The sequence below is a fragment of the Gambusia affinis genome, linkage group LG11 (assembly GCF_019740435.1).
Source record: "Gambusia affinis linkage group LG11, SWU_Gaff_1.0, whole genome shotgun sequence".
Lineage (NCBI taxonomy): Eukaryota > Metazoa > Chordata > Actinopteri > Cyprinodontiformes > Poeciliidae > Gambusia > Gambusia affinis.
Window position 1 is genome coordinate 8929289 of NC_057878.1, and position 13738 is coordinate 8943026.

A 13738-nucleotide genomic window follows, 5' to 3' on the forward strand; every position below is an offset into this window, starting at 1 on the left:
GTATTCAATCCAGATTTAACCAGTTGGCATAATGTTTCCATGCTTTTCTAAATTTTACTTATTGATATTGTACACACAGGGACAGACAAAAACAAGGCATACAAAGATCTTAAGATAAATGCTTGGTTTATTGTAGTAACAACCAAAAATCTAATCTGATTTTTCTCAGCCAGCTCTTTCTTCAGAGTGAAGATCCACAGGTTAATCAGCAGGGAGGATCCTGCCTCAGGCATTAAGCAAGTGACTTTAAACGTCCTTGTGTTGTGAGGTGCGTGGCTGTGTTTGTTCCTGTCAGGGGGCCACATGTTCCCAGTGTTTTTAACCCCCAAGTAAAACATATTCAACCCTTGAAACAAGGCATGTGTTCACATCCCCCTCCTTTAAAGTGCATTCTTGTGAAATTGTGGTAAACGCCATGTGCTGCATACAAATTCAGTCACTTATGTTAAAAATCTTCACAAGAGCATTCTGATACAAAAAATAACACACAGAATGGGGAGTCCACATGGTGGAGGACATCTGCTAGAGCTTTTGACCGACTGTTGTCCTCGGGCGTGGACATGTGTAGCTATGACAACCAGTTGCTACAACAGTTCCACCTCCTGACGGGATGAAATCACGTGCTGGTGTCTGATAGGGTGTCCAGCATCACATCGCTCTCGTACATGTCGCACTCCAGCGTTAATGAGAGCCGGAGAGGCGTCTCCAGCATCATCTTTTCCTGATTGGACGCCGGCGTCTCCAACATTGACAGGTTAGTCTCTTCCGACCTTGACGTGGCTTGAAGGTCAATCGACTCTGATGTGTTCAACATCTTCATCAGCGCTGGGGTGTTAAAGCTGCCTCGCACTTTGTCATTGATGTCAGTGCCTTTTTGGAAAAAATATATATATAATTTTTAAATTTGCAGAATTAATGCAAGCATTGTTGATATTTATTGTTTTATATGTTTTTATGGGTATTTGAATTCAACAACTGAACTAAGGTGAAACCATTGTAAACTACTGCTAATCTTTTTATTCAGTGCTTTGTCTTGTAGATATTCTAGAAATGATTTTATAACTAAAAATTATATTGCTACTTAAATTGTGTACGTTTGCAGAATGTGATAGATTAATATGACATAATCTTCAGCAAAAAGTGAAACATTCTAAGACTTTACTACCATATCTAATGGTGGGGCCCTATGAAATCTGTTTCATTACTTTACTGATATATGTTTTCCTGAATTTCACTCCCTTTTCTCTGTTTTCCATTCTAACTACATTAATTATCAAAAAAGTGTGTAATTATGGATTGAATGATATTTTTACATTTTATTTTGTTGAAACAGCTCCTTAAAATATGAAGAAAATTTTGTCTTTCAGACCGAGTGAAACTGCTGAAAATATTCAGAGTAAATATATATATATATATGCATTTACTTTCAATATAACACAAACCTATATATGCGTCCGTGTCCCCGATGTACATTTCAATACAATGGCCAAGCATCGTCACTGAGAAAGTGTCGTCCCTTTTCAAACCGAGTGCCTATCATAGAAAAGAACAAACAAAACACAATAACTCCGGCAACAAAAAACCCCCAACTAATCTACATCAATCCAATCCCAAGCTACTTCTTATACCCCTGTTAAAACTGTAACCACGCACCAATAAAAACATTTTAGGAATTTTCTATAGTTTACTTGAAATATTTTGCTTAAAACTGATTGGAGAGCACATTACTATAGATACTTGTTCAAACTAAAGTGCTGTGATGTACAAGTCCTTACAAATACTTCTTACACGCTATGTGGTTTTAACAACAATCAACTATCAACCACAATGAAACTGCACCAAGTAGAGAAGTCAAAGTCTTTTAAACCCACCGTGTGAAAGTAGTCGATAGCACTTTCAAAGTCCCCCATGAGGCTGTGCACATATCCTATGGCAGAATAGGTGGAGGCATGCTGTGGGATCAACACTAGAGCTTGACGATGGTACTCCAGAGCCTGGTCGTACTTTCTAAAATATTAAGCACGTTTCAAAAAGCTGTTATTCAAAGACTGAATTTAATAAGCTAATACAAGGTTGACTAATATTTAAGTCCTGTATTTCTCACATGACATAAAGCATTCGTTTAATACCTTCAACTGTTCAAGTTTCAATCTTTTAAACAACGATGCTTTTTCCCCCCACAGCCTCAGAAGCTACGCAGTTAATAGATTAAAAAGAAATCGATAGTAGGTTCAAATACAGTTTACAAGGTGTTGATCAGTTTACATTAGGACATAGAAAAAAAAAAAGAAAAGTCAAATTTAATGACTGTACTTACTTTAGTTTTCTACACACGTGACCCAAGTTGTTCAACAAAGGCTCCCACTTGTCCACGGTAACCTTAAATTAAGTCAAAAAACAAATTAAAAGTAATGCTTATGCAGAACGGGAATTTTAAAGCCACGTATTAAATTGAAATAAATCACCTCATTCCCTATGGCTTTGATTTTCTCCATTGCATCCAGAAATAACCTTTCTGCCGTCTTCCACCTGCACCAGTCGAGGAGGCAAAACATGCAGATATTTTATAAAACAGCAGCTGATGCTAGCAATATTTGCAGAGCATTGTTTGGTTATTTCGTCAGCAGTGGTAAATTCAGTAAAAAGGATCATCAAAAAAAGCTGCACACAGACTAAAGATAACTTAAAAACATCTATTAGGAATACAGTGTCTTGTTTGATTGGAGCAATGTACTCACTCTCCATTTTGAAATGCAACCACCGCCACCTCATGTATGACAAACGGGTCTTCTGGGGCGATACTAAGCGCCTGGCTGAAAAACCGTTCCGCCAGTTTGGAGTTGTTAGTTAGACCGTACTCCAGCCCGATGTAGAGCATGGGTAAGTGACATCTGTGGAAATCAAACAGATTTAATGTAAAAGGAAAATATGTAGTATTGTAAAAGAAAGTAAAACTTGACAAGACAAGAAAAAAAAAAAAGAAAAAAAAAAAAAAAATGGGAGCACGACCCATTGTAATGGGTCTGAGATTGATGTCATCATCTTGCGGATTTGAGAACTTATTTTCTTGAGCAGAAAAGCTAATGATCCAATAAATCCAAATCCAAAAAAACATTTCTGAATATGTCTGCGTCTTATACATCCCTTGAGGTTTTTAAACTTGCTTTGTTGTTGCCTTTAACGTATCCATGCAAGAAAAAGTCTTGAGTACTTTGCACAGTAGTAAATATTTTACTAATTATCCCTGCTCAAATGCTTGTTACCACAGAGACCAAACCATATGGCAGCAATTCAATACATTTAGGCATGAAGGTGTATTGAAGAGAATTTACTGAAGTTCATACTGACCATAAAAATCAAGGGATAAAAAAACAAGATGTGAGTTTTTTTATTGATGCGAGTAATATAGAATCTGTTGGTCAGACTAAGAGACTGGCGTAGAAACAAGAATATCCAGTGGGAACCGGTTGCTACCTACCCTTTCATTAGCTGAGCAGCAGTGAAGTATGCAGCCATGGCTTGGTCATGCTCACTTTCCACGGCGAAGGAGTGACCATAGGCGATCCACGCAGGTCCATAAGTTCTCTCTAGAGTGGTGGCTTTGCTGCAGGAAATAAAAGTTAAAAAGAAACCCGATTTCAAGAGGAACGAAGCAGGACACCTTTTCCTTTGACTGCAAATACCTACCTCAGGTATCGTCTAGCGTGTTCATTTTTGTTGCCAACCATGAGATAATAGCACCCGACTGCAAACCAAGAAACCTGAGAAAAATGTAATTTAGTTACAAACACACAAAAAAAGCCATTGCTTGAATTTTTAAAGAAAAAACAAAAACAAAAACGTACTGGATTGTTGGGATACAAGTCCACAAGTCTGTGTGAGAGGTAAAACAACTCTGCAATGAAAAAGGAAAAACTGATCAGTCCTATTAACTCTAATAAATGTTGTATGTGAATGTATGCACCCTATGCAAGTTAAATTACCATTTGCTTTTCCAAGCTCTACCAACGTTCCTATGTGAACTGGTAAACAGTTGGCATGGAAAGGGTCTTTCACCATTACCCTGGAAAACAAGCATCATGCTTTAAAAAAAATCCAAAAGAAATCACATATTCTGCATCAAAGCTAAAGGTCAGAATCTTTTAAACTTCCTGCTTTTATGAAGTGGGGGGGGGAAACAACAACTTTCCTGACAAACTATCACACCTTCTGTTTCCTCATTGTTTTTGTCAATATATTGACATTTAGTGCATGCAAAATAACAGGAACTCTGTGACTGCTTATCATCACAAAAAAATTAATGTTTCATGCAAATTTTCAGTGGCATTTTTTGCTCAATTTACTAGGGAAAAAAACCCCAAACAATGGACACCTACGTTGATGTGAGTTTGTAGCACATCTTGAAATCACAGTTATAATAATGCCTCTCAGCAAGAGACACGACTACATCCAAGTTGTCTTGGAGACCGTTGACCATCTCCGGCACCACCAGATCGCTGGGCTTGTTATACTGCAGAGGAACAGAAAACCAAAGTGCGTGAGATGGATGTTCTCTGCATCTTAACCGAGAGTCAGATATGGATCTGAGCGAGAGCAAAAACAGGAACAAAGGTTTTGATAAAGACTTATGAAAATTTGTTACTATTTCAAAACAAAACACACAAAGTCTGGCCTTTAAATGGCTTTTCAGTTGAAAAAGAAACAACTGGCTAAAAAAAGAGAAAACTAACAAAATATAAAGATAACTTCAAACACCCGGTGATGGTAACTAAAATAGCAAACAATTTGTTTAGGATTCCTTTGTAGGTGATGTAGATTTATTATTTCCGGTAAAGCAGACTAAAGTCCTCAAGGTCCGGTGTCACGCAACTTTTAGATGTGTCTCTGCTTCAACACACCTGATTTCAATAATCAGGTCAATAGCATGACCTACTGTGGGGGGTCAAAGAGATCAGCCATTTGATTCAGGTCAGTTCAGAAGCAGACACACGTCTAAAAGTTGCAGGACACCAACCCTTGAAAACTAGAAGTGAGGATCTCTACTCTGAAGAGTCGTTTAGAAAACTGTTTCAACTCAAAATTACTGAACACTTTTAGTAACATCTGAGTTCACAGGAAGCACGTGTCAAAAAAAGAAAAGAAATTCCAAAAAACCTTTCTACTTTCCAAGTTGAAAAATGATTAATATAAAATAGAACTGATGCACCAATCAGAGATCAGATAAATTGGATCTGACAGGATATTGAATGGTCATATACTGAAAAACCCATTTCCCCTGTTTTTATTAAATACAACAAAGCTAAGATTTTCCACCATCTCTATTTTTCAAATGCATCAACCAACATATGTACTTGGGTGCACTTTGCTTAGGAATGTATGCCTGGATACATAGATGGGGGTTATTTTATAATTCCCTAGATTCAAAACCACTAGGGATGTGCTGTGGTGGCGCAGGGGTTAAGCACAACCCACATAAGGAGGCCTTAGTCCTCGACGCCGCCGTCGCGGGTTCGATTCCCGGCCTGGCGACCTTTGCCGCATGTCTTCTCCCTTCTCTCATTACCCACTTTCCTGTCAATTAACTATCAAATAAAGGCCGCCTCCTACCTTCTTTAATTTGTTCTCAAAAAGGAAGTGTAACAGCTCCTCTTCTTCCTCGGTGCACTGCTGTCTTAAAGGAAGCGAGTCCAGGAAGTCCTTTTCTATTGCAGGAATGATGTTTATGGGAATGTGAATTCATTATAGGAGTACCAAACAAATAATAGGCGGCAAAGAGACTATCGGAACAGATTAACCTCACCTTCCTGTGCCGTCAACATGTGGTGGGATGTTAAAAGGTCAAAGGCTTCAAAGCAGTAGACATCAAGTTTCAAGGCCTCTTTGTAGCTGAGGGTGGCCAGGGGCCTGTTGTCCATGGCATCATAGATTTTGCCCCGCAGGAGGCAGATGGAGCTACTGATCTAACATTTTTCAGAGGGGAAAGAGAAACAGAGGGGAAACTAAATTTGGAAATTAATTTAATGTTTTAAAAAAATAAAAATAAAAAAAAATAACTGTTTAAAAACTGTGGTTTTGTAAATCATTTAATTAAGCATTATGCTTAAAAATGGTTGAACTTTCATGCTCTGGTGTCATAACAGTTTGTACATTACTCCTTAAATTTTCTTGGAATAAGAAGATCTGTCCAACCACTCACAGTGGAAACCAAATTATTCACTAAATTCCTAAAATATTAGCACAGATATTTTAGAGATGCTTCAGTACTTTCTCCAAAATCAGAAATTTACATGCATCAAAAGCATGAGCTAACTCCTTGCTCTAATCCACTCTGCCTATTTGGACATGCTTGAAGTTGGAAATCAGTGACATTTATGCCTGTAAACTCTACTTACTGCATCACTATTTAGGTTGACATGCAAGATGTTATATTTGTGGGATATTTTCAAGTCAAGTTTAACTCACAGAAGCAGGCGACATGTCCCATTCCTTTGCAGATTCTGTCCCGCTGTCATCCTTTTCACTTTTATCTACTAATTTCTTGTTAACAGGCTCCTCTGCATCCAGGATATCCAAGGCCTGCTGGAACTCTTTGGCAGAATACTAGTTAAAAAATAATAATAAAAAAGATTCACCTATGTGATCATCCACAATAATACACATGCATGAAACATTTTGCAACTTCCATATTTTTTAATTTACTTACGTGACACCTAGCAGCAAGATACTGACAAGCTCCATACAACTATGTGAAAGAACAGAAATCTCAATTTACAGCTCATCTATTTCGGACAAGCTCACTTTAAATGTAGGTTGACGTGAAAAGCTTCAAATGGCACCTACCTTGTCGAGTTTCCTTGAACGGAGGGCGTGTGAGGCTCTGTGGTACTGAGAGGTTAAGTAAAGGCACTGAGCTAGCCAGTAGATATCCTGGGGATCTTCTGCATGCCAAAGAAAGAAACCCTATCGTCACATTTTCATGCAACAATATCATTGGCGAGAGATTTAAAAACATACCACCATCATTAGAGAGCTACTCTGTTCAGGGTGCCTTACACATTTTTGATGTCGAAATGTCTACACCCTTCTAGATTCAAATCGTCACAACTTTTAAAATTAGAAATAGAAAAGAAAATTCAGAATTTATGTCAGATATGAATGCCGTCCATAAAGTCTAATAAAAATTATTCTCTTTACCATTTTCATTTTCTCAGCAACGCTGAAATTCTTAACAAGCTACCTTTTCAACTTTCAATTATATTACCAAATCACTTAAAATTGAGTGTGTTAATAATGTCAGTACCCTCAGTTTTCCTACATTATCTCTCTTGTTCACCCAATGTTGGCACAAGATGACAGAATGTAAACACAGCAGGTAGCTTAGAGGATAAGCTGCTCATAGTTTTAACATAAATGCCTTATTAACAGAAACGGGTGGTGATCCTACAGTTTCACACCATGACTACTTTTTCTATCTTATAAGTGAGAAAAAAGAGCAGTAGCGTTTCTCTTGAAGGGTGAATAAATACGAAGATCTCAACAGATAAGGAAGAAGACAAGGCAAGAGGCTTCTTAAGGTAGTATTTAAGACGATTTCTTTTTTTTTCCTAATTGAAAAATAGGTCCATTTCACTGAATTGATCCCACTTCTCCTTTGATCAGACGTTGCTCTGGAGGGGATAACATGATCAAACATTGACAAATGGAGCGACGGTCAACAGGTTACCAAGATGCGCCCCAAATCCATAAGTCCGCCCGCTGAACAGGTAAGGGGGGTCGGTACTCTGGATTTAACGTTCGACAGGCTCTGAAGGAGCAAAAGGTCCAGTCATTGTACAAATTAATTTAACAAGACAACCGACTGCTACTCACCATGAGAAAGAGATGCTATCTTGTCGGCCCAAAACAGCGCACTTTGATACTGTTGCTATAAACAAGCACATAAGAAAACATAAGGTTAGTCATATACGCAATTTTCACTTAGATCAGAGTTTTCGATTTGTTGGTAACCCGGTGAACTATAAAGTTTTTTTTTTTCGCCAAGTGTGTTGGGAATTAGCATCTGCTAGCAACTCAGAAACCAAAAAGGGCTTCAGTTCACTCACCTGGTCAATGTACTGTCGAACTCGTTTTCTGAGTCTATCGAGGTTCATTTTGTTTTGTTTTAAGTTGACGCTGTAATTTGTTTTAAAATAGTGACATTCCTGTTGAAGGAGAAAGCTGCACACAGCACAGCACGCGCTAACTAGTTAGCCTCGGAAAATCAAATCCGCGGCTTCTCCCTGCAGTGTGTGTTCTGTCATAGAGTATCGTGAAGAAATTCGAGTAAGACAAACAGTTCCGCCTCAATGCGTTCCATATATATTTTTTTAATCATTGTGAGTTATAATTATTCACATAAGAACACCAAAAGACTTAAGTTTAAACCATAGTCTTTACAAACAACTTTAACATTAACGCATAAACACAGCTGAATCATAACTGTAAACGGTAGCAAAAAGCAACACCAGGAGAGCCCTATATTACCCATGGATACATGGTTATGGTGACTTGGTTATGGTCTCTTAAACGTTTTAACGCATGTAAATCCTTGGAAACACTAAGCTATTCCTCTGAGGCATATTCATTTGGACAGGGAAATAGTGGTTGATCAGCCCAATGATGTATTTGTTTCTTCACTTCAAAGATACAACATATTAACATTTACTGCAGGCCATTGTCACTTCATCATCTGTCTGCAAATGTAAACTTTTTAAAGTAGTTTAATCAGCTGGTGCAACCACAGGGACAACGTGAGCCGATGGCAAGACAAAGGAACAACAGAACAGTGTCACTCCATTGTAACAAAACAGCTTAAGTTATGTAGAAACTTTGTTTGAATTACTGTTCATGTAAAGAAAAGCTGCAAACATCTGGCACAGTAGCACGCATAAACGTAAAGGGACTGCTGATGAATGAGTTCCATTCAGATAACATTTCATGAATGAACATCCATACAACACTGACCTCTGCTGTCCAAATGAGGTTTCAACAACATTTTGTCCAACAGCTACGGTTTTTGGAAGCAATTTAAGTTCTATTGCAGAATGAACACCTATTTATAATACTAGGTCATGCTTTGCATACTAAAAGTGAGATAGATGTACCTACAGTCACCAGAAACAGAAAGTTGCCACATTCAAATTAACTAAATGAAAATTATTTAAAAATTGCAGTTAGGTCTTGTTTGGAAGACCTTACTGTAATTAATCTCCCAGCACAGTATCTGTATTTCTGCACAGAAAGAGAACTCATGAATGAATTATATGCAGCTTGGTTAGTTTTTCCTATAATTTACCATGAAATAAAAGAAATCCACAATGATTTTGTGGCCAGGGGCTAAACAGAAACACGCAGTTAGGAAATGCGGCACATTGTTGCTCTTATGACATATAGCATGCTCCCATGGGATGACCATAATAACAAAATCTCAGCTCCAATGTTGTCTTTTTTGTGTTTCTAGAGGCAAAAAAATGACCAAACACATACAAAGAGTCACATCAAGAAAAACACAATTCCTGTTTCTTACAGGTAAAAAAGATTGGTTGAGATGTTGATGTTTTGGGGACTTTGTATAACCTCTGTATTGAATGACGTGCATCTTTATTCATCACACAGTACAAAGCACAAAGAACAGTTTTCTTTTCAAGGCAAAACTCTCTGCAATCTCTGAAGGTTATTCAAGAAGGTTGCTGCTCCACGAGAGAAAACAAGACATTGGATTTGTTTTATGTAAATGTCACAGATTTATACATCTCCAAAGCAAGACCTCCTCTGGAAAAATCAGATCACAAGCTCAATTTACCCTGCTTGGAATATAAACTTCTTGTTTATAGGCAACCTGTAACAAAGAGAATCATGAAGGAGCGGTCACTGGAAGCCGAAGAAACTCAGCATCCTCCTATTCTTACCAAATACATCTTCCTTTAATCCAGAGTTTGTCTGTCACACCTCAAATGTCTTGCCTCCCACCTCACCTCCCGAATGTCTTCAACCAAATCAGGAAATGCTGCTCCTCTTTTTGCTTCCTCCTCCCACTTGTCTTGTTTCTAGAAGTCAAGAGAAGAGGCAGCTGGAGGAACTGAAGGCTGCATGTTCAGATGGTGTCAGCCTAAAGGCGTGTGTGCAAAGCAGTTCTGTGGGATTCTGTAGCACCTCTTCAACCTTAGCTTGACCCGGAAGGAGGCTCCAGTTTTATGGAAGACATTCTGTGTTGTTCCAGTGTCAAAGAAAACCCACCCATCAATCATCAGTGGCTATAAAGAAACAGAGTTAGGTTAAGCATTATTTCCATCATGAGAGAAGAAGTGGAGGTGGTGGAGGAGTATGAATACTGCAGTATTCACCTGGACAATAGATGCAATAGTAAAACTGTCTACAGTAAGAGATAGAGGACATTTTACTTCTTGAAAAAACTTTGGTCCTTCAACATTTACAGCAAGATGATGTATATAATCTACAAGTCTTTTGTGGAGAATGCTATCTCCTCTGCAATCAGAGCCAGGGACTTACAATATATAGAGTTTGAAAGGAATTGACTGCACAGCTCCATCCATCCATCCATCCATTTTCTATACACCCTTCTTCCCTAGTGGGGTCGGGAGACTGCACAGCTTTGTAATGGATTTCCAGTTGGTTATTATAATCATAAAACATTTTAAATTCAACTTTAAGTGACTTAGGAAAAAAAAAACAAAAAAACTTTCCACCATTATCTGAAACATTTGCAGGCTCTGGAGGCACCTCATTAATGGAGCTTGTTTTCATGCCCAGTTCACTACGGCAGGGGATGCTGCCAGTTCCAGGAAGTCTCACTGGTGGATCTTCCATTGCAATCTTCTGGGAACAGGTGCAGAGAAACACTGGGCTCTCTGGGACTGGGGAAGTACAGTAGGATCTTCTGCTTTCATAAACAATCCATGTAACAAATAAATGAGTGTGAATTTGCATGAACAATTATTATTGATAAAGTTAAATATCAATCTATTTTATAAAGCTTTGGTTTAAAAATCTATCCACTTTGATCATTAGCTGAAAATTAACGCAAATTTATCCAATTTGCCGTTCTTTTTTTCAGAAATTCAGCGTAGTGACTGACATCTCGGGTAGTTACTGTGTTTCTGCTGATTGGGAAAAAACAAAATGCTTAATTGTCGCACATATTCTTTTACTTTTCTGTCTATCCCTGTTTCCCAATCACAGTAAGATCAGCACGAAGAGGCTGCGCATCTCCCCAAGGTCAGGTTCTAATCTGTGTGATGAGGAAATCTCTGTTTAGATGTGGCTGCTTCCAAGCCTTGCTAGGATTACAGACTGTGCACCTGCAATCAAACATAGTTACTTTATTGTTGCAAATTTGCTAAAAGTGTCAGATAAAAAAAAACAAAACAAAAAAGCTACTATTTGTAATAAAAACAGATCACATTACTTTTTTGGAACGTAATCAAATCAGATTTTTTTTTTTTCTGAAGAAAAAAAACAAACAATCAAACAAAAAACAGAATTTATTTTTTTCTGCATGTTATACAGCATTTTCTGTATTTTCTACCTGAAATAACATAAAATACAGAATATTGAGTTATATCAATAAGTGTAGCCACTCAACATGGGCATGTTGGGGTGAATTGAACACTCTGGCTGAACAGTATACAGGTTATTATATATATATGCTGGATATTTGACCAATCATCTTTGCAGAATTGTATGAGTTCATTTAAAATGGTTAGATTTTAGACTTAGATAGATTAGATTTTCCAGCACATGGCCCATTCCCGAAGCTTAATGTTAGCCAGCTACTAGATTACGGTGAATTTGTAGGTTTTGGAGGTAATTTTCCATTTTCATTATTCCACCTTTTTTTCGGCAATGTATCAGTATCACTCAGACAGAGTGAACCAGAGCTAAGGCACGGTGCTACCACTTCGATGCCTGTGATTGTACTGTAAAGACAACAACACAGTAAGGGCTCATACCTGTCAGAAAAAGAAGAAAACAATTCCAACTCCTGTGCAGTTGTGAATAAAACTAAACTGGGAAAAGTGTAAAATGTGTAAAAGTGTAAGATATTTTGAAGTCAGCACAGTTTCCAGTGGATAGGAGAAAAGGAAAGACGCTAGGCCCTGCCTTGCTAACTAATGGTGCTGAGCTACAGCAAAATGGATGCTGTGACCGGTAAGCAGGCTTTGACTCTCGGAAAGTGGCACTTTTGATGGCAGTTTGGCACATTTCTGTTCCGCTGAATGCGGGACATTTCCTCCATTTTCATACACAATCCAGTTAAGGCGGGCATCCCACGTACATCTGTGCTCTGCAAGGGCATAAATAATGGAAGCTGCAGACTTTACATGTTAAAAAGTGCCCACAGCGCCGTTACATAACAGCAGAATGGTTTATGAGAATAACAAATTAACATGAGTAAAAGCCGAGTACAGTGACTTGCTTGACTTACCTTCTCCAAATATAACCATAGACTTGTTGCCAGGACTCCTGATTATCTTTGTTCATTGACTTCTTTAGTGCTTGATGAAATAGGTTAATGTTTTTTATCCAATTAATTAGGTCTTTATTTAAAATAAAAATACAGGGCAACTTTATATTGCTGTTTCCAATGTTCTGCTTGTCCTATGGTAGAAAGATGTAGATCCTGACCTAAAGGACAAGATCTCGGATGTGATTGACTGAAATGAGCTTTCTCCTTTGGGTGGCTGGACTTAACCTCAAAGACAGGATGAAGAGCATCATCTAGCAGAGGGAGATAAACGAAAAGCTGTTGCTCCTCACTTTCGAAAGGAGTCAGATCACATCAGATCAGAGAAACACCTGGACCTGCATGTTATAGACCTTAGAGATCTCAGAGATTGGGTTATTGTGAATCTGTATGTGATTGTCTTGTTTTAAAATAAAGTAGAAAAATTCCCTCACTAAAAATAGATTTATTTTATTTTATTTTTTTATTTTTTGGAAATTATTGAGGATGAATTGACATTAAAAGATGAACATAGGAATCATGTAATGTCTTGCTCTGGCCAGGTAACATAATAATTGTTGACAATCTACTTCTTGTATCTATTACGGATCTGTGAGATGAATCACGACAGATTGGAGAACAACACCGTCTTTCAGTATAGACTGATTTAATAGATTTAACTAGATATTATTATAATGTTCAGGAACAAGATCACTAAGTGAAACACCTTACATAAAATAACTACACACAGATGTTTTCAAATCCTTTTTTTGATAATTAAGCTAAGCTTCTGCTTTTGGCTAACAAAAACATGACCTTTAAAATTAGATTATCATATCAAATAAATAAGTAAAGTGTCATTTTGTTACTTTTACTTTGACAAATGTCTTTTATTATAATCTATTGAACATAACTGGCTGAACAGCGGCTGGAGGGAGTATAAAGTAGAAGAAGTAATTGTTCATCTTGTTGCCACAACAGAAACGACTCACCAGCATAGCTACACAACAGAGGTACGTTAGAATAAACTTTGACTTTACTGACATTATTATTTGACAAATGGAGAACACAGTTTGTGGTTAAAAATAGAAGTTGTGTTATCGCTCAGGAAGTGAACTTGTTCATAATACCAATTCTTACTGAAGGGGAAACTCCCAGAGAGATGATCATAAAAGGCCAAGATTTGAGCATGCACTTTATTTTGGGCCATCTGCAACATTGATACACGAGTGTCTG

General features: G+C 37.7%; 1 protein-coding gene and 1 long non-coding RNA gene across 3 annotated transcripts; one reads left to right on the forward strand and one right to left on the reverse strand.

Annotated features, from left to right (window-relative positions):
* Positions 1-109: 109 nt before the first annotated feature.
* cdc16 (cell division cycle 16 homolog (S. cerevisiae)) lies at positions 110-8328 on the reverse strand. 2 transcript variants are annotated; one of them, XM_044132064.1, is made up of 18 exons: positions 8103-8328; positions 7870-7924; positions 6841-6935; positions 6704-6742; positions 6463-6600; positions 5801-5960; positions 5608-5702; positions 4377-4510; positions 3984-4063; positions 3846-3895; positions 3688-3761; positions 3479-3604; positions 2739-2891; positions 2466-2529; positions 2318-2379; positions 1872-2007; positions 1443-1533; positions 110-870 (listed from the first exon to the last, which is right to left on the reverse strand). In XM_044132064.1, exons 1-18 carry the CDS (start codon positions 8148-8150, stop codon positions 617-619), a joined length of 1854 nt encoding a protein of 617 aa, XP_043987999.1. In that variant the 5' UTR covers positions 8151-8328; the 3' UTR covers positions 110-616. The 2 variants fall into 2 exon arrangements, with proteins under 2 accessions (XP_043987999.1, XP_043987998.1); XM_044132063.1 differs by having other exon boundaries at positions 6841-6938.
* LOC122839989 lies at positions 7239-12884 on the forward strand. The gene is made up of 5 exons (XR_006372154.1): positions 7239-7574; positions 7660-7763; positions 10810-10885; positions 11239-11274; positions 12667-12884. It is a non-coding gene; the product is annotated as an uncharacterized LOC122839989 (long non-coding RNA).
* Positions 12885-13738: the final 854 nt, after the last annotated feature.

What these genes read in the sequence shown, in the direction of transcription:
- cdc16 (XM_044132063.1), bottom strand. Translation starts at nt 8,150, where the DNA reads ATGAACCTCGATAGACTCAGAAAACGAGTTCGACAGTACATTGACCAG. An exon ending in TTGAGAACAAATTAAAGAAG is followed by an intron (nt 4,511 to 5,607) that starts GTAGGAGGCGGC and finishes GTTCCTCTGCAG; the next exon opens with TATAACAAGCCCAGCGATCT. An exon ending in GCTGCTCAGCTAATGAAAGG is followed by an intron (nt 2,892 to 3,478) that starts GTAGGTAGCAAC and finishes TGATTTCCACAG; the next exon opens with ATGTCACTTACCCATGCTCT.